General features: G+C 41.1%; 1 protein-coding gene across 1 annotated transcript in view; it reads left to right on the forward strand.

The window, feature by feature from the left end:
• CNKSR3 (CNKSR family member 3) overlaps window positions 1–23140 on the forward strand; it is a 59457-nt gene that overhangs the window by 28211 nt on the left and 8106 nt on the right. Inside the window, exons 2-9 of the mRNA XM_075146119.1 lie at window positions 3192–3355; window positions 9298–9500; window positions 10870–10957; window positions 13760–13801; window positions 15696–15815; window positions 17583–17642; window positions 21345–21413; window positions 22157–22303. Of these exons, the coding sequence (XP_075002220.1) occupies window positions 3192–3355; window positions 9298–9500; window positions 10870–10957; window positions 13760–13801; window positions 15696–15815; window positions 17583–17642; window positions 21345–21413; window positions 22157–22303 (893 nt within the window). The remainder of the gene's footprint in view (window positions 1–3191; window positions 3356–9297; window positions 9501–10869; window positions 10958–13759; window positions 13802–15695; window positions 15816–17582; window positions 17643–21344; window positions 21414–22156; window positions 22304–23140) is intronic.

Consider the following 23140-nt stretch of genomic DNA (forward strand, 5'->3'; position numbering starts at 1 on the left):
TCCAATGTCGGAGTCTTAATTGGAAATAAAGAAAACTATTTTCTTGCTTGAACCTCCAAATATTGCACTGTTTAAAATGACCTGGCATGTAAGAAAGTATCTTTCTGAGTAATGCAGACTGCTTTTTATAGTTTTGAATTCATCTAAGTTTCTCAAAAATATCCAGACTTTGCTAATGGGCAATACCAAGTCTATGTGAGGCTCTGAAGTTCACAGAGAAAATACATGGAAAGAACTGAGATGTTTGGAAGAAGGAAAAAAAGAGCAGTTCATTTAGATTACAAACATTCTGAATGCTGACTTTTTAAACTTCACTTAAATATTATTTAGTTTATTTTATTGAACTGATTTATGAGTCCTTTTTTCCTCCCTTCTCCTTTCCCTCTTGGAGAAATAGGAATTTTTTTGGTTTGCATACGATGTTTCAACATTTCATTCATACAATGGAAAATTAAACAATAGGCTGTAAATGTGGTTGCAATCTCAATTAAAATGTTTTAAGATTTTTCTATATGTTTCTTGGTAAAAATAATAACAACACTAATGTTAGTAAGCTCATCTTAAACCATTAGTGAATGCTTGCCATGAGTGTGTGGGTCTGTCTTCACTTCCTGCTTTGCATAGTTTTGGTCTCTTAATCTTAAATAGAGTTCTAGCTGAGCGGCTGTGCTTCTGTGTTGACTGTTTTGAATTAACATTTGTGTGATTTTATAATATTTTGTAAAATATAGTCTTATGGTGTGATTGTAGAAGTCTTGTTTTTAAGGACTCTTATTAAAAAAATATTTTAAAGGTAGCTGTTCAAGTTGTAATAGACCTTCAAGAAGAGGCAAGCATGAATTAAAAAAAAAAAAAAAAAGCACAGGCAAGCTGAAAGCCATAGTTGTATTTCTTGGGGGGGATATATACATTTGTGAGGTTCATGTTTTAGCATAGAATGAGGATCTAGAAAGTTGAGTCAACAGACCAAAAAGATGGTATGCAAAATCAACACTGCATCCAAAAAGCTTAAAAAATAAAAACTTCATTGCATGCTGAATAAAGTGTTTTATTTTAGGTGTTTGTGTAATTTGTAATGGAAACTATGGGCTTACAATGGCAAATGATGGGAAACAGTGGTCTGCAAGACAGCATTAAAAATTGGGAATGCCAAATATGTGCACTGTATGTCAGCCTCGGTTGAGAATTTGTTTTGAAAAAATAAATTGTTAAACAATGAAGGCCAGATCTTTTTATTATTTTTCCTGGGAAAAGAGTTTGTATAGCCTAAGGGAGAATTTGGTGCCTGTGGGAAAGAGAACACTGGGCTCAATTTTCAAAATTTATGTGGCCTTGCCAAGACAGATGGGAGGAAACAAGAGTGCACCCCAAACAACTGTAGCCCTGGGAGACTCTGCTCATCTTGCATGCAGGTTTTCCCATTCATAATTATGCTTAAAAATCAAGCTGTGCACACTAGTAGCTCTGCACGTGGAGGAGTCAAGCTTGTTCAGCCAGATTTTGATGTACTGCAGTAATTAAGCTTGCCCGAGTCATGTAAAGGGGTGACTGTTAAGTGCTAGGATGTCTGTCCTTATTAATTTCTGAGCGAGCATTATAAAGACAAGTGATGTGTGTTAAGTAAGCCTGTGCCTTTGAGAGTCCATAATCTACAGATCTGCTGTGACCAGACACTGCAAGGCAGCAGTGACTGCTCGTGCTGCTGTTATGACATGAGTATGTTTCATGTGACTCCTCAAACCCCCCTTGCGATTTGTCTCGAATGTTTTCTTGGCAGTAGAGTGTGCTGGGAGTGCTTGTTTTCCAGGCTGCTACTGCGGCTCCATGAGTGGAACTGAGTGCTGGTCTTCTGGCTCTCCTTTCCTTGTAGTTCAGGATGCTGTTCGTGTTTCTCATTTCCAGGATTCGACATCCTGTCCATCTCAATGGCTTCCTTTTGAGCCAGCGTAGTGGATAAACATCCTTTATGCAGCTAAAGGTTCAATTTTTTTAAAACTGAATGGTCAAACAATGTAGCTATTGTGAATGCTACAAAGTAGATGTCTAATGTGTAATCTGAATTTTTGTGTGTGTCAACTATTTTCAGTGAACATGGTGTATTTCTACAAAACAGATCTAATTGGATCTGTTCCTTTTACTCTAGCTAGTATGTTGAAGTGGCACAGGGCATCAAGAGCACTGCATCACCTTTAAAATAACATATCCATCCAAATTTTTTCCCCAGATTGTTGCTGCTCACAGGATTTTTAAGAACAGAGGAAATGAGCAGAATACACAAGAAAACAGGATTAACACATGAAATTTAGTTAAACAAAACAAAATGAAAACCAGAAATCCTTTCTGTAATCACTGATGAAAAGATACTGTAGAGAACAGGATCATAGAATCACAAATTAAAGTGAGGATTTTGGGGATATTGCTGGGACAAAATAAACTGTTTTAAAAATACTTCATAGATACAAAAGTGAATTAGATTTCTTACTGGTGTGTGTCATTAATCCTTAGCAAGGGGAAGGAATGGCTGATTCAGGAAGCTGCAGGGTCTCATAAATCAAGGGAATAATGAGGCTTGAGCCAAACATCATTTTGATTGCTTTGCCTTTGATTGTTCCATTTTCCTCTCATTATTCATTCAGACCTTTTATATATAAGTGGATGGGGAACCGTGGGTTTTTGTGCTTTTGTTTGTTTGCTTGTTTAACTAGGTTTTGGGAAGGATCTTTATTCTTGCCTTGTTGTATTTATCTTTTTTTGGTCACTTATTATTTTTTGTTGTGGTTGCTTTGGTTGCCCCTCAGGGTTTTGGGTTACCCTGATAGCTGAGTGTATGCATGCCCCCTGATACCTTTGCCTATGCAGACACCAAAGGGACATTCTTACCTGCTGAGCCTGATCCACAAGAAGCAGGTGGGTCATGCATTGACTTAAGTGACCCAAGGATCCATATAACCTTTGTGCTCTGTTGCTATGCCCCTGTGGCACAACTTCAGTCGCTCTGCAAATTTCTTTCATAATTTGGCATTGCATATTGTATGAACTTGCAATTTGTGCTTTTTGCTTTTGCAGGGTTTGTTTTTGTTGTGTGGTGGTGTTTTTGTTTTTTGTTTTTTTTTTTTTAATTGGGGGGAAGGGGAAGAAAAGACAGAAATCTGTAATCGCATCCCCTTCTCTCTCTTTTTGTGTTTTGGTAGGCCTGGATGATTGCCTGCAGCAGTATGTCCATAAATTTGAACGGGAGAAGATAAATGGTGAACAGCTGTTACAGATTTCTCACCAGGACCTTGAAGACTTGGGTATCTCACGGATTGGACACCAGGAACTGGTTCTAGAGGCTGTGGATCTCCTGTGTGCACTGGTTAGTTAAGTGGTGAACAGACACGCAAAGAACTTCTTAAAGTGCTCTTTTGGGTGAATAACTAAGGCGAGTCTGATAAAACCAGAATACTTGTGTCTCTTGCTTTCCCTTACGGCAAAAGAAAACAGTAAGCATTTGTTTAATCCTCACAAGCTTTGTGTTAATAGCTCTCTAACTTTTTCCTGATAAGAGGCAATGCTAATTCATTTGGTTGCACTTTTAAAGAAAGAAGTTTTCTGAGTAGCATTGTTAGACTTTGTGGCTCCTGTTAGTGAACAGAGTGATTAAAACTGCTATTGAGTAGAGTGAATTTCTCACAGAAGATAGAAGACATACTGTTGAAAGACAGCTGCTAAGTGTTCCTCACATCGGTTGACATGGGTTTAGGGAAACTCTGTAGTCTACATACCAAGTGAAGAAAATGTTCTTGAAATGAGGGATGTTTTGCTAACTCAGTTACAGTTGAGTTCAAGTCTCATTGGATTCAGAACTTAAGCTGTTCCTCTGTCTTACTCCTGATATATAACCGCGCAAATACTTTTAAAACAAACACACTCTGAAAAGAATAACTATATTTCGGATTGTTTTGCTAGTGCAGGCTTTACTTAAAAGCTGTAGTTTGGACACAGTCTTGAAGATGTGTTTGATGTAATGCAGCGAATGAGTGCCAGAGGTATATATGATTGCATCAGGGAGAAAGGTGGGAAAGGCTGCCCGACGATTCTTTGGCCAGCACTGGCCTGCCTTCCCTTCATTAGGCAAGACTTGCAGCACCGAGCATACTCTTCTTAAAATGGAGAGTCTTATTGCCTGTGTGATACATGCTTTATTTGCTGCAGAGAGGTGCTACGGGGACCATTTGTACTCCATAACCAGGAACGAATTGGATAGCCTGTACTGAAAGAAGTGTATTTAATGAAATCACTTCATACAGTCTGAAATGTTTCCCAAAGAGTTGCTCTTGTATTTGAAAAACGTTTTATTTCCTCTTCAGTATTTGATCTATCAAAAATTTTTAACATGAAAATCTAATAGAAGAACGTAATTAGCCTGAAATGCAGTTCATGTTGTGGGAAGGGATAATCTGTCGGGCAAGTGAAGAGGTCTGGTGAGTTAGTAAATGTACTGTGTGCTGTATACAGTCCTGACTGAAGTAATGGATGTGGCAGCCCCCAAAGGCACTTTTTTCTTCTTACTTATTTTAAAATATTTGAATAAAATGAACAAAGCTGGATGTCTGCCAGAACCTAAAGCTGTGTTTTATCTCCTACAATTTCCTTCTAATTTCCTTTGTAGACAAAATTTTTGACCTTAGACTTGTTTCTGGAAATCCTTTGTGAAATGCAGCTCAAGTTAATGCATTAGACAGAATTCACATATTGCAGCTGAAAGGTCCTTGTTCCTTTTTAAGAGGTGGAGGAAGAATTCCTGTGTTTTAGGTATGCCCTTTGTCACCTTCTTGATGCCCCTTCCTTTGAGTTTTTGGGATTGTTGTATAAAATCACTGTTGATTTTGTTCCTGAGGGGATGGTGTGTTTTAAGTTCTAGTGACAGCAATTTTTTTTATTTTGCTGTCTCTTCTTTTTGTGTGAGAGAATAAAGGTTTCCCTATTCCACCTGTATTAGTTCTTTGAAAGTGGGTCTGTGTATTTATATACTTTAGTGGATGTTTTTCTCTGTGTGTGTGTATATGGTGACATTTCCCTAACTTTCGGGGCCTTGAATTAAAAAGCAAAGGAACTATTTTGGGGATTTTTTTCTCTCTTACACCTCCTCCCCCCATGCTTTTAGCTCACACTGTGGAAATGTGGCATTGGCTGGGCCAGCCTGAGATCAGGCTTTGAAAGTGTCATTCTTGGTGGGGGGGAGGTGGGGGCTGAGAGGGGGTTTTGATGGTTCCCCAGTCCTGGAGTTCTCAAGGAGAATTTCCCTTTTTATCTAGTTTTGCCTTGGCAGTTTTCCAGCTGAGCTTCCTTCAGATCGGTGCTTTGGTTCCCTCAGCCCTGCATGTGGCTCTCCAGGTTAATGAGTAACAACCTGGGAGTGTTTGACATAGGGCGCTCTTGACCGCTGGCTTTAGCCTCTGTTTTGATGAAAGCAACTTTGATGTTTTAAATTGGGAGTGATAGGAAAATGTAACGTGTTCTTAGGTTCATGAGCAACATCTAAAACCTTTTGGTTGCTTAAATAATAATCTGTTAAATATTGTAGCCTCAGTCCTGTAGAAATATTCCAAAAAAACCTGCTAAGCTTTGCACTTCAACTGTGTGTCACTGTGAAGGCTGTTTGGTGTGCTGCCATGCTATCAACATTCCTATCTGTCCTGAATTGGGGCTACAGCTCCATGACAAGTTAAATTCATCCAAGTCAGCTGCTGCCTCCACCCCCGACTGTGCCCTGATTAGTGATCTTTTGTGCTTGCACTCACCTGACCCTGAGGCGAGCTGCCTCAGGGAGCTAAACCAGCTGAGAGCACACTACAGCAAGAAAGGGAATTGATTTTTTTTAATGGTTTAGTTCCCCAAACCAGCCCTCCCAACAGACTGGACACTGCAAGTGAAGGAGAAGAAAAATAGAAATAAGTGGTTATGTGTGAGCTGATCAAGACAGTGTCAGCTTGGATAGAAACGTTGCTGTATCTGGTGAAGGGGCATAGTGTTTTCAGTGTATTAGAGCAAACAGGTGAGGAGACTGGCTGAGGTGGTTTGGGTTGTGATGACCCTTTGTTCTGGGGAAGTTCATCCCTCAGGGCTGATCCATAGCTGGAGAATTCGGTGGCTTGTACTGAAGAGCTGCGTGCTCCCTGTTGTGCTGGATAGGCATAGTGCTTAGCCAGGACTTTTCCTAGAACACAAACTGCTGGTTTAGATATCTGAGGTACACTCCATAGAGTCTCTGGGGGAAGTTGTAGGAAAGCTTTGTGCAGTGACTGGAGAGCTTGGCTGTGATATGCTCTTGATAGGCTGTTGGGGAGACCAGTTACAGTCATAAGCTGGAGCTCCTGTATCTCCAGAGGCAACACCTGTGTTGCTGAAGTCCACCTCAAAACTGAGAACTACTTGAGAGAATTATTTAAAAACTAAGATGAACTGGAAAAGTCACACCGGATTGACCTGCTGTATAAATAAGGTGAAAGACGTGTGATAAGGAGTATGTGAATGTTTTGGGACCAAAGTCAAAATCTGACCTGGTATAGCAACGTGTCTCCTCTTAAATGCTGGGGCCATCTCTAATTGCAGACACCCACAGGTGGTGGTCACAATTTCTGCACCTGAATGACAGAAAGACAGACCTGGAGATACTTAAATATATGAAAACTCTCTCAATCACACTCTCCAGAGTGATTAGGTGGTTATACCACTGTACAGAAAAAATCTTTTGTATTTTCTGTCCCTTTATGAAAGGAGGGGAGTCAGCATCCTGTAATTCCCCTGTTAAAGGAGGGGGGAGATTTCTGGCACGTGGCTACTTTCAAATTCTTGTGGTCACAGGAACTTACCCCACATCCAGACCTGTTGGTGAAAACGTAGTCCTCCAAAAATAGACTAATATGCAATGTCATGTGAGAAGGAGAACACTAACTGCAAGAAATGCATCTGAATGATGCTCTTGGTGTTTTCTTTTGTTAAAATTAAAAGGTGGTAAGTTCACACATGACAGTGTGCAAGTACTTTAACATTGTTTAGTAATCCAAATCTTTGCCTCTCTGTGATCTTGGAAAATTTAAGGATATCCTTTGCTGTTGCAACAGTGGCATTTTTTTAATTGGATATATCCTCTCAACCCCTACTCCTGGCTGCACTCTTAAGGATATTTCCTTGCCAAGAGCCCTCAGAGGGAGGAGGGAGGCCCTTGTGTAACTTACACCCACTGGGATCTTATCCATAGGAGGTGGTAGGTATTTTAAAGGTAGCTGAGTAGCTGAAACCTTTCCTTACGCTGGTGGGTTTCTCTGGGGCAAAGGTTCTGTTTCTTCTTTTGTAAATGACTTAATCTAAGATATTCCAGCCTGTTTTATGGATGCTTGACTGTGGAGGGAATGGAGCCACAAGCCAGCAGTGTGCCCTGGCAGCAAAGAAGTCAGCAGCATCCTGGTCTGCGTTAATGGGAGCATGGCCAGGAGAGGGAGGGAAGTGATTATTGCCCTTTACTCAGCACTCATTAGTCTGCATATGCCTCCTGCCCCCAGTACAGGAAAGATGTGGACAAACCAGAGCAAGCTCAGTGGAGGGCTACGAGGTTGGTCAAGGCTGGAGTACTCACCCGTGAGGAGAGGCTGAGGGACTGGGACTTCTTCAGCCTGGGGAAGAGATGGTGTCAGGGAGGCCTAACAGCAGATTCCCAGCACCTACCATGGGGGGAACACAGTTGGCAGCATGGCAGAGCTGGTGGTGCGTGGCAGGAGGATGAGGGACTTTGGGCAGAAGTTGAAACGAGAGGTTCAGGCTGGGTTTAAGGAAACACATTCTCACTCTGAGGACAGTCAGAGAGTGCCCAGAAAGGTTGTGCAGTCTCTGTCCTTGGAGGTTTTCAAGACCTGCCTGGGTAAAGCCCTGAAGGAGCTGATCTGAGCTCACAGCTGAGCCTGCTGTGAGCAGGAGGCTGGACTGAGAGCTCCTGAGCTCCCCTCCAGTCTGGGTGGTGCTGTGGTCCTGAATGGAGGCATTGGGAACCCCTGAAAACTTGGAATTGAATGGAATTAAGATTTGCTTTAGTTTTTTGAGAGGGAAAGGAGACAGAGTAGATAGTATAGCTGACTAAACTATGGAACTTGGAGGTTGGTAGCAAGAATCTGCAGCAGCAAAAGAATAGACAAAGGCAGGGGTTTTTTGTATTTTTGGGTGGGGTTTTTTGCTTTGTTTTTGTTTTCATGTTGGTTGTTGGGTTTTTTTGGTGGGTTTTTTGTGGGGTTTTTGGTTTTTTTTTTGTTTTTTTTTTAAGAAAAATAGGAATTTTCACTCTAAAAGAGCTAAGCATTGTCTGGGACTTAACTTTCAGAAGATACTCACCGAGGTTTTGCAAGGCGGGGTAACTCAAAAGCAAAGATACTCAGCAACATGTTGCTACATAATTCACATGTTTGCACGCTGACAGCAAAAAGACGACAATCTTGATTACAAAATTGAGTTGCCTTCAGAGCAGATACAGTATAGCATTTCTGACATGTTTGGAATAAGACGATCAATGTGTTGCTTAAAACAATTAGGTTTTAATCTTACAGAGCGTGGTTTGGTTGTATTTGAATTCATAAAGTTGAAGTTACAGGCAGGACTTAAAAATTTTTTTTTTTTAGGTTTCAAAATTTTTTATACAGATGCTGCTGAATGAAAAATACGATGTCTAAGAATGGGTTTAATTACTATGTATAGCGTTAATACAGTCGTCAAACTTGCAAAAAAAATTGCACTGCTGTAATCAAGGAGCACAGTTGCTGAAAAATTGTGATCCAAATATTTATTCCAGCTTTTGACTGTGAAATTACATTTGCTTCCTGTTGATGTTTTTATCTCTTGCCAGATTAAACTTATCTTTAATTGTGAATGAAATGTTACTTCAGTGTTTATGTACCACAGTATAGAAAACATTTTAAGAAAAAACAGCATTTGCTTTCCTTTAACAAAAAGAAAAACAACACAATCCTGTTATTCCAACTACGTTTTAAAGGTAAATGACATCTGATGTGACACTGGGACTTCATTCTGATTTAAAAGTGTCCTCAAATCTCATTAATGTCAGAAACTGAGGGGGTTTGGCACCCACAAAAGTATTCTTAAGTGGCTGTAGCGTAAGAAGAAATCTTAGAAGGCACTTTTGCCAAAAAACAGAAAAAAAATTGGGCAAATCCTTGTGAGGATTTCCATCCCATATGAGCTTGTTACTTGTGGTATAATAAATAAGGACTCAATAGGGAGATTTATCAAGCTTAATAATATTCCTTGCAGAACTATGGCCTTGAAACAGACAATATGAAGAACCTGGTTCTCAAGCTGCGAGCATCATCCAACAATCTGCAAAATTACATCAGCAGCCGTAGGAAAAGTTCGAATTATGATGGAAATACCTCTCGCAAGCCCCCCAATGAATTCCTTACTTCTGTGGTAGAGCTTATTGGTGCTGCTAAAGCCTTGCTTGCATGGTTGGACAGGTGAGAATAAAATTCTTATTACTGCTATAACGAATTGCTTCTCCTTGTAGGGCAATTTCTAGATGCTTGGGTGTAAAGATCTTGATCTCGCTCACCCCTTTTTTTGGTGTTGCCAGAAGGCCTCTAGTGGACAAATTTAATCTAGGGTATCTATTTTTGTGCTTCCACTCGTGCTAAAAACCAGTGAAACTGTTAACATTGCATCCAAACTGGTATTTATAAGGAGTCTTCCCATTCAGGTCAGTTTCTCACACGTGTGACTTCCTCCTCTCCCCTTCCCACCTTTGAAATTACTTGTCATTGGAAGGTCCCTTTCTAAAAGAATTTTTAATGTTCTGCTGAAATCGTGGCCTTAGCTCTGCGATTTGAAAACTGAGCAGTGGGAGAGACTCTCCCTTTGCCTGTTTGTTTTTGTTTTTTTTTTTTTTCCTTTAATTCTTTTTTTCCTGGCAAGAGCCAGAGTTGTTTTGTGACAGCTGCAGCGGAAGCAAACAGGCAACAGAGCCGGTCGGATGCTGGCAGGGATGCTGTCCATGATAACAGATGAACGTAAATTCTCAAGCCCCTTGCCAGCTTTCCTGAGAAGGAAGGTTAGGAGCAGAGCTGCACGGGGACTGGCAGCAAGGAAAGCTTTCATCCTTCAATATCCCCACTCTCCAGCAAGGAGTCGGTTCTGTGTCCGATGGGCAGTGATGTTAACAGCTTGTGCCTCTCACCTGGTCCTCTCCTCTCACCCTGTTGCTGGCAGCTCGCCTAGATTTCTTCTGCAGCTTACCGTCAGCAAGATGGCTGGCCTGTCTATTTCCAAACCTGCTGGGGTTGCTTCTGAACCCCCCCTTCTAGGCCTTTCAGCTATCTGGAGTGTCTGAGGTGAGACTCTACAGGCTCTAAAGCTGCTCTACCTATAATGATCCTTTTCTAAGATTGAGCCTCACTCACTGCAGCTGAGTGTAAAATGTTGAAAATCCATTTTAGATTTTTTTTTTCTCTCCAGTCTGAGTTTAGTAATCAAAGACTTGGAACTTAGAAATCTACTCACTGGCAAACCCAAGGGTGTGATTTTTACAACAGAGTCAGTGTGATCTGACTCGAGCAATGCAGCTGAGAGAACTGTAGTTTGGAAAATTGACTGTTTCTTCTGGTTTTGCTCTCTAAACTTGCTTACCACAGGGCTAGACTTTCACTAATTTTGGTGCAAGGACAGAGCGGGACTATGCAGCCAGGAATATTTATATTGTAAAACTGTGTCCTCACACGTGTGTGGGTGTCAGAGTTACAGCTCTTGCCCTCACATGCTGTTCCTTGCTGATAAGGTAGGATGGGAGAAGATCGGTCCCTTCAGTCTAAGGGGAATTTTTTCTTGTTGCAGGACCCCATTTACAGGTATTGCTGACTTTTCATCAATGAAGAACAGAATCATTCAGCTCTGCTTGGATCTCACTACTACTGTTCAGAAGGTCAGCTGATTTCTTTTCCTCTTTGCTTTCCAAAAGGGAAGGAAGGGGGTGTTTGGGGAAGTAATGTGTTTGCTGTATGCAGAGTGCTAATTGGAAGGTAGGTGTGGAAATGAGAGCCTACTTGAAACTTTGAAGGTCCATGAAGGTCAATTTCAGTTGTCCATTTTTCTGAGGTAGGTTTTTTGTTCACTTAATTTCTAATTTTACTATTGCTGGCTGTGTCTTAAGTGACTACAGTAGCCGAGACAGGCTACTCATGTTTTCTTGAGCTTTAAGGGCAATAGGGTTAGTTTTTGAAATAGTCAGCATTTGAAGTTCCAAACACTGTGTTGAAAAAGTTATCAGTGCTAATTCTAAACAAAACTATGACTGCTTATTATATCCGTGCTTGCAGACTTCTTAGTCTTGTCCCATACAGAGTGTTTTGGCCATCAGATGAGAAATGCTGCGTGTAATGGAAGAAGCTGCCACCTTTCCGATACAAATCCTGCTAGCCAGTGTTTTGGTTCAAAACTTTCCAATTATCAGTTATGTGATGAGCACTCATATTGGTAATAGCTAAACGGACACGTAGCAACTGTGGCAGTCTCGGCAAATGACATAATTTCGTGCTCTGAATAATGCTGCCTGTCTTCTAAACCATTCTGACAGCATGCCGCTGCTTTGGATGTGAAGCACTGTGTACACGCTTCAGCTCCTGCCCAACTTGCTTATAGCCATTAGTCCATGGCCATATATTGTTTGAACTCTGAAGAACTATGTCCTGTGACATGGGTGATTCTCTCTCCGTTTTGGGGGGATGATATCAAAGGACAGAAACATCCTGTGAGTTGTCAAGCTATGATGACACCCAGTTACATCAGCTGGATCATTGTGAAAGGATAGTGTCAAAGGCACACAAGTTTGGCTTGCTGCTGAATGCCCTTCTTGTTTAGGCGCTGCGTGTGCAATTGCAGAAAGTCAGTGATTTACAGCTACAGATTTGCAGATTGTGAAGCAGAACAGTATGCGTTTCTAGCAGCAGATGGTGTTCACCCAAGAGTACTACAGGAACTGAGATATGAGATTGCTGAACTGTATTAATAAAACTACTAAAAATGGTGTCTAATCTGTCAGTTAAATCAGCTTTTGATGGCAGGGGAATGGAAGTTGGCAAATACAACCCTAGCCTTTTAAAAACCGTCAGAGTACTTCTCTGCCAATTTGATATGAGGTATAATAAAGAATGGGATTGGTGAATCAACACTATTTTGTATTGGGGCATTGCAGATATGTTAGAATGATCTGAAGGAGTCCACTGACATATGAAAAAGAGAGGTACAGTTGAAAAAACTTTAGATGAGTTTTCAGACGTTAGAATTCTTTCTTATTAGGAAATAGAGTATAAGAATAAATGATCGGTTCTCATAGTGGAGAAGAAAGCAGTGTGGCTCTCATGCAACCTATATTACTCCACGTAATCATAAATGATGTGTAAAAATGGGTGAATAATAAGGCAAGACTGGAACGTAGTAAGATTCCAGTTCACTTTAATGACAGCTATATAGATACAAGGAACAGAGTTTACTGCACTGCTGCTTAAAGTTTTGTGGCGAACTTTAAGGATAAAATAATAATTAGTGTAAATAAAAATGAAGAGGAGCAGAAGGACTTTGCAATCCTGAGCAACTGGGCTGCGTGATGGTAGATGACATTCACTATTGATTCATGCAGATACATTGAGCGGAGAAAAATGATGCTGATGCACAACGATGGAGTCTAAATTTGGTAGTAGTGTTCAGGAAAGGTCTTGAAGCTTTTGGTGACGGGCTGTAAAAAGTGTGACCTCAGTTCTTGGTGGTCATTGCAACAGTGAACAGGGTGTTAGAGAGTTACTATGAAAACATAAAAGAGCATATAGCTGAGCATATATCCTTGGTGTGTCCATATCTGGAGGACTATATGCTTTTTTGGACTTCTGTCTTTAGAAGCACAGAGTAGAGCTAGGAAGGAACAGAATAAGTGTTGAGGATGATCAGAAATATAGAACAGCTTCGGTTCACAGCTCCTGGATGCATCTCTTGGGCAATGTGTGGTAGTTACGCAGGTTGAGATGTCAGTGGCAAACATCTTGGAATTTAAGCTTGTTTCAATGCTTGGGGTTTGGGGTTTTTCTCCTTATAGGTATTGTAAATCTTGTTTCATTAATTACTTGCTGTTTTAACTTTTCAATCTGAGAATCTAATACCATTCTCTAGTTCAGCTGTTCTTGCAGAAAACAACGATGACTTCTGTAGCCTGTTACATGAACTTGTTTCAGTTCAAAGACTTTTGTACCTGGGCTGTGTAAATAATGCTTTGTGTGCAGTCCTCTGGCCCTCAGGAATGTCACTGATAGCATATTTTTAAAAATAATTTTTTATGCTATTTTTAACAATACGTTTTAGATCCATTTCGATGCCTGGGACAGAGGAGCGCCTGAGTTGGGGTTTATCGGTGTAAGGCAAGCTTGTGTGCCCGTCCTTCTGAGAGTCTAGTTTTATTGTTCAGGGTTCTGCTTTTCTGGAAGAGTCTGCTGCTGTAATTGAATCCCATGTTCTCTTAGTTTTCAAGGTTTATTATTGCTTTCTACCAGGGCCAGAAAATAGTTGTTTAACAGTACATTTGAGCCCTACTGGGTGAAACTAATCTGATTAATCCCTGCAGCATGAGTAACTGTATTTCAGTTCAAGGTTAAAGTGGCAGTTTTGCAGAGTTTTCAGAGATGATGTGTTTACATGTTTATTAGTTAACGTGGGGCTTTTGGTCTTGTTTTGTTTTTAGGACTGCACTGTGGCTGACATGGAAGATAAAGTTCAGACTGTAGTAAGTACATGTTTCCGTACTGCATTCACATTTCTTTCAGTGGCTTCTACGCTGACTGTAATGACAACAGCTTTCCAATCCCACACATACAAGGATATCATGCAAGTAAACATTGTTCTGGGCTGTTTTACGAATACTCTTTACTGTAGAGGAAATCAATGAAATTTGAACAGACGGGTAGTGTGTGTGTGATAGCACGGAGTCAAGTATTCCTTAAAGTTTCATCGCACAGCTATTTTTTCAAGAGAATTTAGACACCAAATTTTCAAGGGAGGGGTAGTAGTGTAGAATGATTGTAAGCTACATAAACCAATTATGCCTGTGATGTGCATTTAATGCCTTAATAAGCAGACACTATGCTTTATTAAACTTCTTCATGTAAAAGAACTGTGCTGACACAGAACTGAAGTTTTGCCTCTTTTTGTATTTGAGCTTGAGTTTTCAGTGGTGTTTGAAGCAGCCTTGTGACCAAATGAGGAGCGTAATGGAATGCTTTTTATATTTTGTAACAGTTAATCATCGCTTCCTGCTTTTGACATGAACCAGGCTGCGCTCTTTGATAAGACCTTCCGCTAGCTCATAGATGCATAGGAATTTAGTAGCACAATAACTAAAAATAATTTTGTCCATAAATAATGAGACCACGTAAAAGGGAGTTTTTTGCATCTTTCTTTTTCCATTTGTGCACACCCACTCTGGAAGTAGGTATTGTTGTTTGGAGTTCCCTTGTTTGAGCAGTTCCTCGCATTCACACTTAAGCATTGTTTTGATTTATTTTATTGCTGCTCTATAAATCTGATGTAAAATAAAACAAAAAACGTTGGAAGTATTGTTTTCAGGGACCATTGTAATCCAAACCAATGTCTTCCTACAAGACAGCTCCCCCCCATCCTGTAATTATGTATGTCTACTTTTACTGAAGAATTCAAACCCCTTGTGAAAGGTGGCTTACCTTGCTGTTTCCCAAATTGTGTATAACTAATTACTGTACTATGTACTAATCCTCCCTCCCATCTCCTTTAAGCTTTTGTAACCTACTTTGAATTTCAGCGTTTTTTCAGCGAACATCAAGACCCAAAACATGCTGTGCGGCATTAATGAAATATGTGAGTGTAGGGACGGCACAGATTTTTGGATTATGATTTTTTTTTTTTCTGATTAATTAGCCATTCTCTAGTTAAAAGTTCTACAAGACAAAGCCGTTCTGCCTTTGACTTTACTGACACACACGCAAGGTCAGAATTCTCCTTTAGTTATAATGTTGGCTTAGCATCAGTTATGTTTTGGTCAAAAGGAAATATGAACCTTGCCTGCGTAAGCATTCCAGAAGAGGTCAGCTTAGAGGCACAGTGGAGAGAAGTTATGCTGAAATGCTTAAGTGCTAGATGTCCTACCTTATACTGCAAAGCTTTGTGCAGGTAAGTCAGTGGCCAGCACCTTGCTTTTTCTGACACATGGCCAATTTTATTCTCATAGCAGAAATAAAGAACAATATGAAAAACTGTCAATTGTTCCCACAAGGGATCATCAAAATGTTTCAATATTTCAATGGGTTATATTTTGTTTAAAGCAAAGAAGCTCCAAACCCAATTTTTTTGTCTGTGTTTTGTGTGTTTATTGTTTTAAACAGAGGATGTGTTGGGATCTCTTAGCCGTGATGAGATGGCAGTAGTGGAAACTGCTTGTTTGTACTAGGTTCCAGTAAGAACATAAATGTGCTGATCTGTACAAAGAATAGATCTGTACAAATGAATCTTCTATTTTGGTGATTCTTAACTATGTGTTATTAGTGGACTAAGTTTTAGAACTCATTTCCTTTCTGTTTTTGAAAACTGAAAGAAGAAGAAGCCAGGAGAGAAATCTTGTAACTGTTTTTTGTATGTTCTCATTATAGGCCAAGACTTTAAATGGCATTTGCGATAAAGCCATCCGATCAACTACAGATCCATTGATGAGCCAGTGTGCGTGTCTGGAGGAGGTTCATTTAACCAACATTAAACCTGGGGAAGGCCTGGTAAGAACCGATTCTGGAGTGTTCTGATGTCCCCAGTGTTTAATAGGTAGTCTTGTGAGCCACTACCTGTGTGTGTATAGCAAGATATTTCAAAACCATTAATATCCTATAGGGAACAGAAAGAGGCATGGGGAAGAACTCTGAAAGTTAATTGTCAGGTGGTGTGCTGGAGTGGCTGCCAGAGATGGGTACGCATGTTAATGGGTTTGATCCCAAATATAGTTTTTGATGGTGAAGTATTGCAGATTTGTGTCTTAATCAGGATATTGGGGAATTTACAGATGCGTGTGAAATAATTTTATTTTTGCAGGCTACCTTAAGTAGCTGTTTTCTGGGGATGGGGCGGGGGGGCATTTATCAAGGTGATGAGAAATGGTGTTTGTGGTTTTTAAAGACACATTTTTATGTGTGTTTATAGCAAGATTGTGAAGAATATGAGGATTTTTGAGGTTTGCTGTTAGCAGGAATATAAGAAATCCTTTTAAATGTTCAGTGGCTGTGTAACTGTTACTGAATCTAGTTTGTTCAGTGGATGCTGCTTCGCTGAGTGCTGGTTATAAGAAACTGAGTTTGAAATCTTGGTGGATTTTCTGGCTGGGGAACAGACATGTTAGAATGGGTTGGAGGGAATTAAAGTTCTTAAGTGCATTTGTACTCAACCCCCGGCCCTGAAGGCAGAAGAGAGGAAGATTGTTAGAGGAAGCTTTGCAGTCTTACTGTATTATGTAGTTTTACCTAGGCCACTGGATTTGACTGAATCAGTCATGCATTCTTGAATTTATGGGGACCTCTTTGCTAATGCACAAGCTACAATGAAGCAGAGTCAGCCTAGCTTGGACTAAGTAAGAAATGAGGAGGTAGGTGCACACAATTGGATACCAGCAGGCAAACAGGAAAGGGAATTGGCTGGAAAGGAAGGGGCAAAAAAATCTTGTATTTTTCCTTGTATGTCTAAGCAAGTGTGGTAACTTCGGGCAGATAAGCTGCCTATTATTCCTGAATAACATCCAGTTCTGTACAGCTCAGCGTGAGTGCTTCTAACAACAGACATACGAGGAAAAGTAGAGATGTATTTGTTCATAAATGATGAAACCAATGTACTGGTCACCTTTTGTGGGGAAATCTATGCAATTATCAGTTAATAGCCTGTTGGTGATTTTTAATTTGGTGTTCTTATGGTCAACACACATTTCACCTGTGTTTGGCCTTACATTTGTACTCAGCATTAACATATACAGCCACAAATACTTAGTTCTGCCAGAGCTTTTATTGCTTATGTCAGCACTGTGGTTACAAGGCAGTCTGTATATTGACTTGCCAAGAGAAATTGTAAAAGAACATGTAGGCCATATTTGTAGCCCACCTCTGTAAGTGTGCTTTGTATGGAGAGAGCTGGTGGCCATCTAGTAAAACCTGTAATTCTCTAGTGCAGACAGAGCAGTAAGGAAATAAAGTTTTGTTCAAGGCCAAAGACCGACAAGGCAGCAAAACCAGCAGTGTTTGATATTACCAACCAGACAGTGTTTCTAAATTGCATCCCATATATTAGTTTTTTTAAGTCATTATAGATATTATAATTAATTACAGTGATCTGTGAAGAGGTTTAGAATGTTGTAATACTAGACCACACACTTTTCTAGGGAAAATTTGTGAATTGTTAAGTGTTTTTAATAATGTTTTGAGTCTGTTGCCAACAGTTGTTTAATCAGATAAGTTATGCGGTTTTTTTGCCTTCAAACTTGTTTTTCATTTTCTACTTACATTTAGGGAATGTACATCAAATCAACTTATGATGGATTACATGTAATTACGGGAACTACAGAAAACGTAAGTGACAGTAGCTATCTGACAGCAGCTGTGATTGAGTTAGTTTGACTTTTTTACTACTTTTTCCTGTTTTACATACGACTTTCATGATATTACTGCTTTAAATACTGTGTGATGCATCATTTGTTTATCCACAATTTGTAAATATTTTGTGTCTGCGTGTTTCACTGTTAATCTAATTAAACCAGTTTCTGCAAGTACATGAGTTAGTTCAAAAGCTTGGCATTAAAATAATTGCTTTAATAAGTTACTGTATCTGCTCTTCCGAGTGCTTATGGTGTCTTGCTTAGCAAAGTCTTGAGCGTATTTGCTCTCTGCTGGCAAAGGCAATCTTCCCTAATGGGAACGTTTAAGTGGTAGTGTGCTAAATTCAGTAATGAGTAATGAAATTAATGAGCTGTCCAGTGGCAAAATTACCTTGCAGAGTAAAAAGACTACGAAAAAATAAGACTTTAAGAGCGGTCTGCTGGAAGGAAATGGTCGGCATGATAGGCAACTGTATTTTTTGCTGTGGACGGTTGCTTGTTTATTCTTCCACTGTGAGTTCTCTGTAGCTGAGACTTACTAAAGGCTTCTGGGCAGTCATTGCAGTGGACCTCTGGCCAGCAGCTGAGGCTGGCAGGTGATGCTGTGGTATTGTCAGACATGCTGCTCTACAGGAGAAAGAAAAAAGAGCAGAGGAACTTGGCTTTTTTTTTTTTTTTTTGTGAATAGGAAAGAACCAGTGGTTCTAGTTGTACCCCTGCCAAGTTCAGGGGCCAGGGCGGAGTGGGTGGAAATCTGTGCTTGCAGTCCAGAGTGAAAACTGAAAGCTCTTATAGCTTTTATGCTATTGCCCTGGCATAACTCTGTATAGGATCTGCAACAGAGACCAAGTCCACTTTGACAGCAATTTCAATATCCAATAAATGTGAAAGGATGTAATGTTGACTGCCGACAAACTGCCTGTGCATATAGATCTCATTTTGGAGGCCAGGAGCAGAGCTGGATTGCTTCTATAGCTTTGAGTGTTGACCTAAACATCTGCTTTTTTATAAACACTGGTTCTTCCTTTGGGGAAGCTCTTTCCTTTGGAACAACAAAACTCGACAAGTGACTGAGAGATCTACAAACAACTGATGTCTTTCTGGTGGCACGGGATCATTTAGATGATCCAGGCTGGGTCTTAGCTCAATTTTCTTGCTAGATTTGGAATGGTATTTTAGTAGCTATCCCCAGAAGCTGGTGTGTTGGAATGCAGTGGAATTGCACCCCAAAATTAACAGTACTGTGCATTGGAAGGACTGGGGAAGTCCCTGCCTTTGATACCAGTCAGCCAAGAGGATTCCCAAGTTGTGCCGTCCTACTTGTGACTTCCTGCATCACGTTGACCTAGATCTAAACTTTGCTCTTTCCTCCGTTCTCACAATGCGATGGCAATGTCTGCTGTGCTAGCTGGCACTTGTTGTAGGAGTCCTCTGTGCAAGGGTCCCCCACCCTCCTCAAGACGGGCTGTTGATCGCCCAAAGGACAGCTTGAAACGAGCTTTGTTTTTCACAAACTTGACTTTGGCCCAGCATTTTTTCGTGATCTTGGTTGACTCATATATATGCAGCCTTCCACGGAGGCATTTCCTCTCAGAGGAAGCAAGAAGACAATGAAGAAATGGGGTTACTCATGGTAGCTGGAGCCTCCCACAAATTCCCCCATGTTTTCTTTCCTTGTTGCACTGTTTATTCCTACAGTTCCTTCTAATAAAAAAGTTACTTGAGCTCTGAAGGTGTGATGAGGAGGAGAAGGGAGTCCTTAACCCAAGTGCTTAGTTCTGGAGTCACTAGGAAGAGCTGGCCTGCTGCCAGGTAGTTACTCATGGGGTGGGGGGAATGGGAGGAGAAGTCCTGTGACCGGGGTGCAATATACCAAGGTAGTACGCCTGTGCTCTTTGGGTGTTGTCAAGGCTGGTCAGAGTCGGTGTGTTACAGCAGCGAGACCATTTTTAATAACTGCAGCGATAACTGGTGCATGGCACCAGCCACAGATAAATCTAAATAAATATTGACACATTTAGCTGTTTCTAGCTAATGGTTCCCCAGAGCTTGGCTTATGTTCCAAGAAAATTGTGTTTTAAGGTGTATTATTATTAGATAGGTATTTGAAAAATACCTCTCCACGTACACTTGATGTCTGCAAGCGTATATTTTTATCTGTTGACCTTGATGATGCAGGCAGGGAATTTCACATGGAAGTTGGTAGCTCTTGTTTACATTAGGAAACAAAAAGAGAAAGTGCAATGGATTTATTTTCTGGGTTGGAGGGTATTTGGTCCTTTATTCTGTACATTCAAAATCTTAGTGTATGTTTTTTTTTTAAATCAGTATACATCTATTTGAAAGCTAAGTTTAAGATAGTTGCTGTGTTAGGACAGAAGTCTTCTCTTCAGTCCTCTCCCGCTGCTGTCTGAAACTACAGTGCAAACTGGAGGCAAAAGGACGGTGGAGACCATCCCATGACTTAAGTACAATTTGGCCTGTGACAGATGTAGGCTATGCCTTCACCCTTTCACTGTAGTTCCCCCAGTATAAAAAAGTTGAATTCGTTTGCATTTCTCAAGGCATCAACAGATGTAATGTGTGATCTAGCTGTGCGAAAATTTTCAGCAATGCTCTTCAGGGCCGGTCCTGTTCAATATCTTCATCAATGATCTGGACGAGGGGATCGAGTGCTCCCTCAGTAAGTTTGCAGACGACACCAAGCTGGGCGGGAGTGTTGATCTGCTGGAGGGTAGGAAGGCTCTGCAGAGGGACCTGGACAGGCTGGATCGATGGGCCGAGGCCAACTGTATGAGGTTCAACAAGGCCAAGTGCCGGGTCCTGCACTTCGGCCACAACAACCCCAGGCAACGCTACAGGCTTGGGGAAGAGTGGCTGGAAAGCTGCCCAGAGGAAAAGGACCTGGGGGTGCTGGTTGACAGCCGGCTGAACATGAGCCGGCAGTGTGCCCAGGTGGCCAAGAAGGCCAACGGCATCCTGGCCTGTATTAGGAATAGTGTGGCCAGCAGGAGCAGGGAGGTGATCGTGCCCCTGTACTCGGCACTGGTGAGGCCGCACCTCGAATACTGTGTTCAGTTTTGGGCCCCTCACTACAAGAAGGACATGGAGGTGCTGGAGCGTGTCCAGAGGAGGGCAACGAAGCTGGTGAAGGGCCTGGAGCACAAGTCTTATGAGGAGCGGCTGAGGGAACTGGGGTTGTTTAGCCTGGAGAAGAGGAGGCTGAGGGGAGACCTCATCGTGCTCTACAACTACCTGAAAGGAGGTTGTGGTGAGGTGGGTGTTGGTCTCTTCTCCCAAGTAACTAGCGATAGGACAAGAGGAAATGGCCTCAAGTTGCGCCAAGGGAGGTTTAGATTGAACATTAGGAAAAATTTCTTTACTGAAGGAGTGGTCAGGCCTTGGAACAGGCTGCCCAGGGAAGTGGTGGAGTCACCATCCCTGGAGGTATTTAAAAGACGTGTAGATGAGGCCCTTAGGGACATGGTGTAGTGGGCATGGTGTGTTGGGTTGACGGTTGGACACGATGGTCTTAGAGGTCTTTTCCAATCTGTATGATTCTATGATTCTATGATTCTATGATTATAGATGCAACCTTTGACTTAGCTTGGTGGGTGTTGTTATGAGAGGGAAGAAAGCCTGCTGAAGCACATGCGTCTTGTTTTCCTCTTTGTAGTCCCCTGCTGATCGATCTCAGAAGATTCATGCTGGTGATGAAGTGATCCAGGTTAATCGGCAAACTGTGGTTAGTAACAAACAACCTTACCAACCTTCCCTTATGCTTGCTCTGCAAAGCTCTCTCTCCACAGGTTCTGAATGGATGGGGTCAGGAGGCAGCTCTGGTGTTTTTCTGTTGAAATCTTTGAGGCTTTTTAACATTTTGTTTTCAAGACAAATTTTATTCTTTGCAGTATTTTGATAAAATAAATATGCAATATTTCATGTTTAAATGCTGTATGAATCATATTAAAATACTTCATGTTGTATTTAAGGCCTGTTTTAAAATGCATTGTTACAATCTACTGAACTGCAGATAAAAACAGCTTTAAAAAACCCCAAAGTATTGTCAAATTGTTTGCATCTGGGAACTTAGATAAAATGATTACATTTTTGCTTAGTGCAGGTAAGCAATGCCTTTCAATATGAGAAAGAAACATGACAAAAGTAGTTCACTGTGAATCCCTGTGTTACTCAGTTTGAGCACATCCAGGCACCCTTCTAGGACCAGAGCTGAGGTATAAAGAGCATTGCTTGATATCTCAGTATTTAATGTACAGCTTAAGTAGAGACCTTTCTTTGAAACAAAACAAAGAACCACCTTATAAAAAAAGGAGCTTTCTAATTCTTAATTCTGGCTTTTTTGGATCTCTTTTGTCTCTTTAGGTTCATGTTAAAACAGACAGTTTGACGTGGGGGATTTGGGTTTTTCTTGTTTGTTCACTTTCAGAAAAGCAATACTGAATAAAAGATGTCTTTATTCTCTTCCAGGTTGGATGGCAACTAAAAAATCTGGTGGCAAAGTTGCGAGAGAATCCTGCTGGTGTTAAGCTGCTGCTTAAGAAACGTCCTACTGGCTCTTTCCATTTCACTCCTGCTCCGCTAAAGAACCTGCGCTGGAAACCACCCTTGGTGCAGGTGAGAAGCTGCTGGCTCCACTGCAATGTCGGGATGGGAATGCCTTGGTTGCAACTGGAAAAAGAGACATACCAGAAATGCTCCCAGATACTCATGTTTAAGTATAGGTCAAGGAAGGTTAGATGAAATGGCTGTCCTCTTCTGGTTCCTAGATAAAAGGGAAAATGTTCTTGCCTTCCCTCTTTCCCCTCCCTCTTTCCCCTCCCTCTTTCCCCTCCCTCTTTCCCCTCCCTCTTTCCCCTCCCTCTTTCCCCTCCCTCTTTCCCCTCCCTCTTTCCCCTCCCTCTTTCCCCTCCCTCTTTCCCCTCCCTCTTTCCCCTCCCTCTTTCCCCTCCCTCTTTCCCCTCCCTCTTTCCCCTCCCTCTTTCCCCTCCCCAGATAAATGTCCTCTTGATACACAGAGGGACTAGGTGTGTTGAGCATTTTAATCAGTCTGTGTGCCACTGGGAGAACTTATCTGGGGCAAAACTGCTGAAACCGCTGATACGTATGGAATTCATCAGCATGGAGTAATAAATGCTTCCTCTATTTAGCAGAGTAATATGTTTTTGCTGAAATAACTTAGATTATTCCATATATTTGTCCTCTTTTTAGTCTGGTGAAGGGTGGGAAAGTGAATGTTTTTCAAGAAGTTATTTAAACTACTTGTTTAAATAAGATTTGGTTGTTGGGCAGTTCACAGATTGGGTAATGAGCAGGCAGAGAAAGTGATGTTAATAACTCTTAAATAACCATGTTGAGGAATGGCTTGTTGTATTAAGAAGCTTAGGGCTTAATGCTTGCACGAGGAAATAACCTAATTGAATCTAAACTGATTACCTGAAATAAAGAAAACCA

Source organism: Calonectris borealis, chromosome 3 (genome assembly GCF_964195595.1).
Source record: "Calonectris borealis chromosome 3, bCalBor7.hap1.2, whole genome shotgun sequence".
Taxonomy (NCBI): Eukaryota; Metazoa; Chordata; class Aves; order Procellariiformes; family Procellariidae; genus Calonectris; species Calonectris borealis.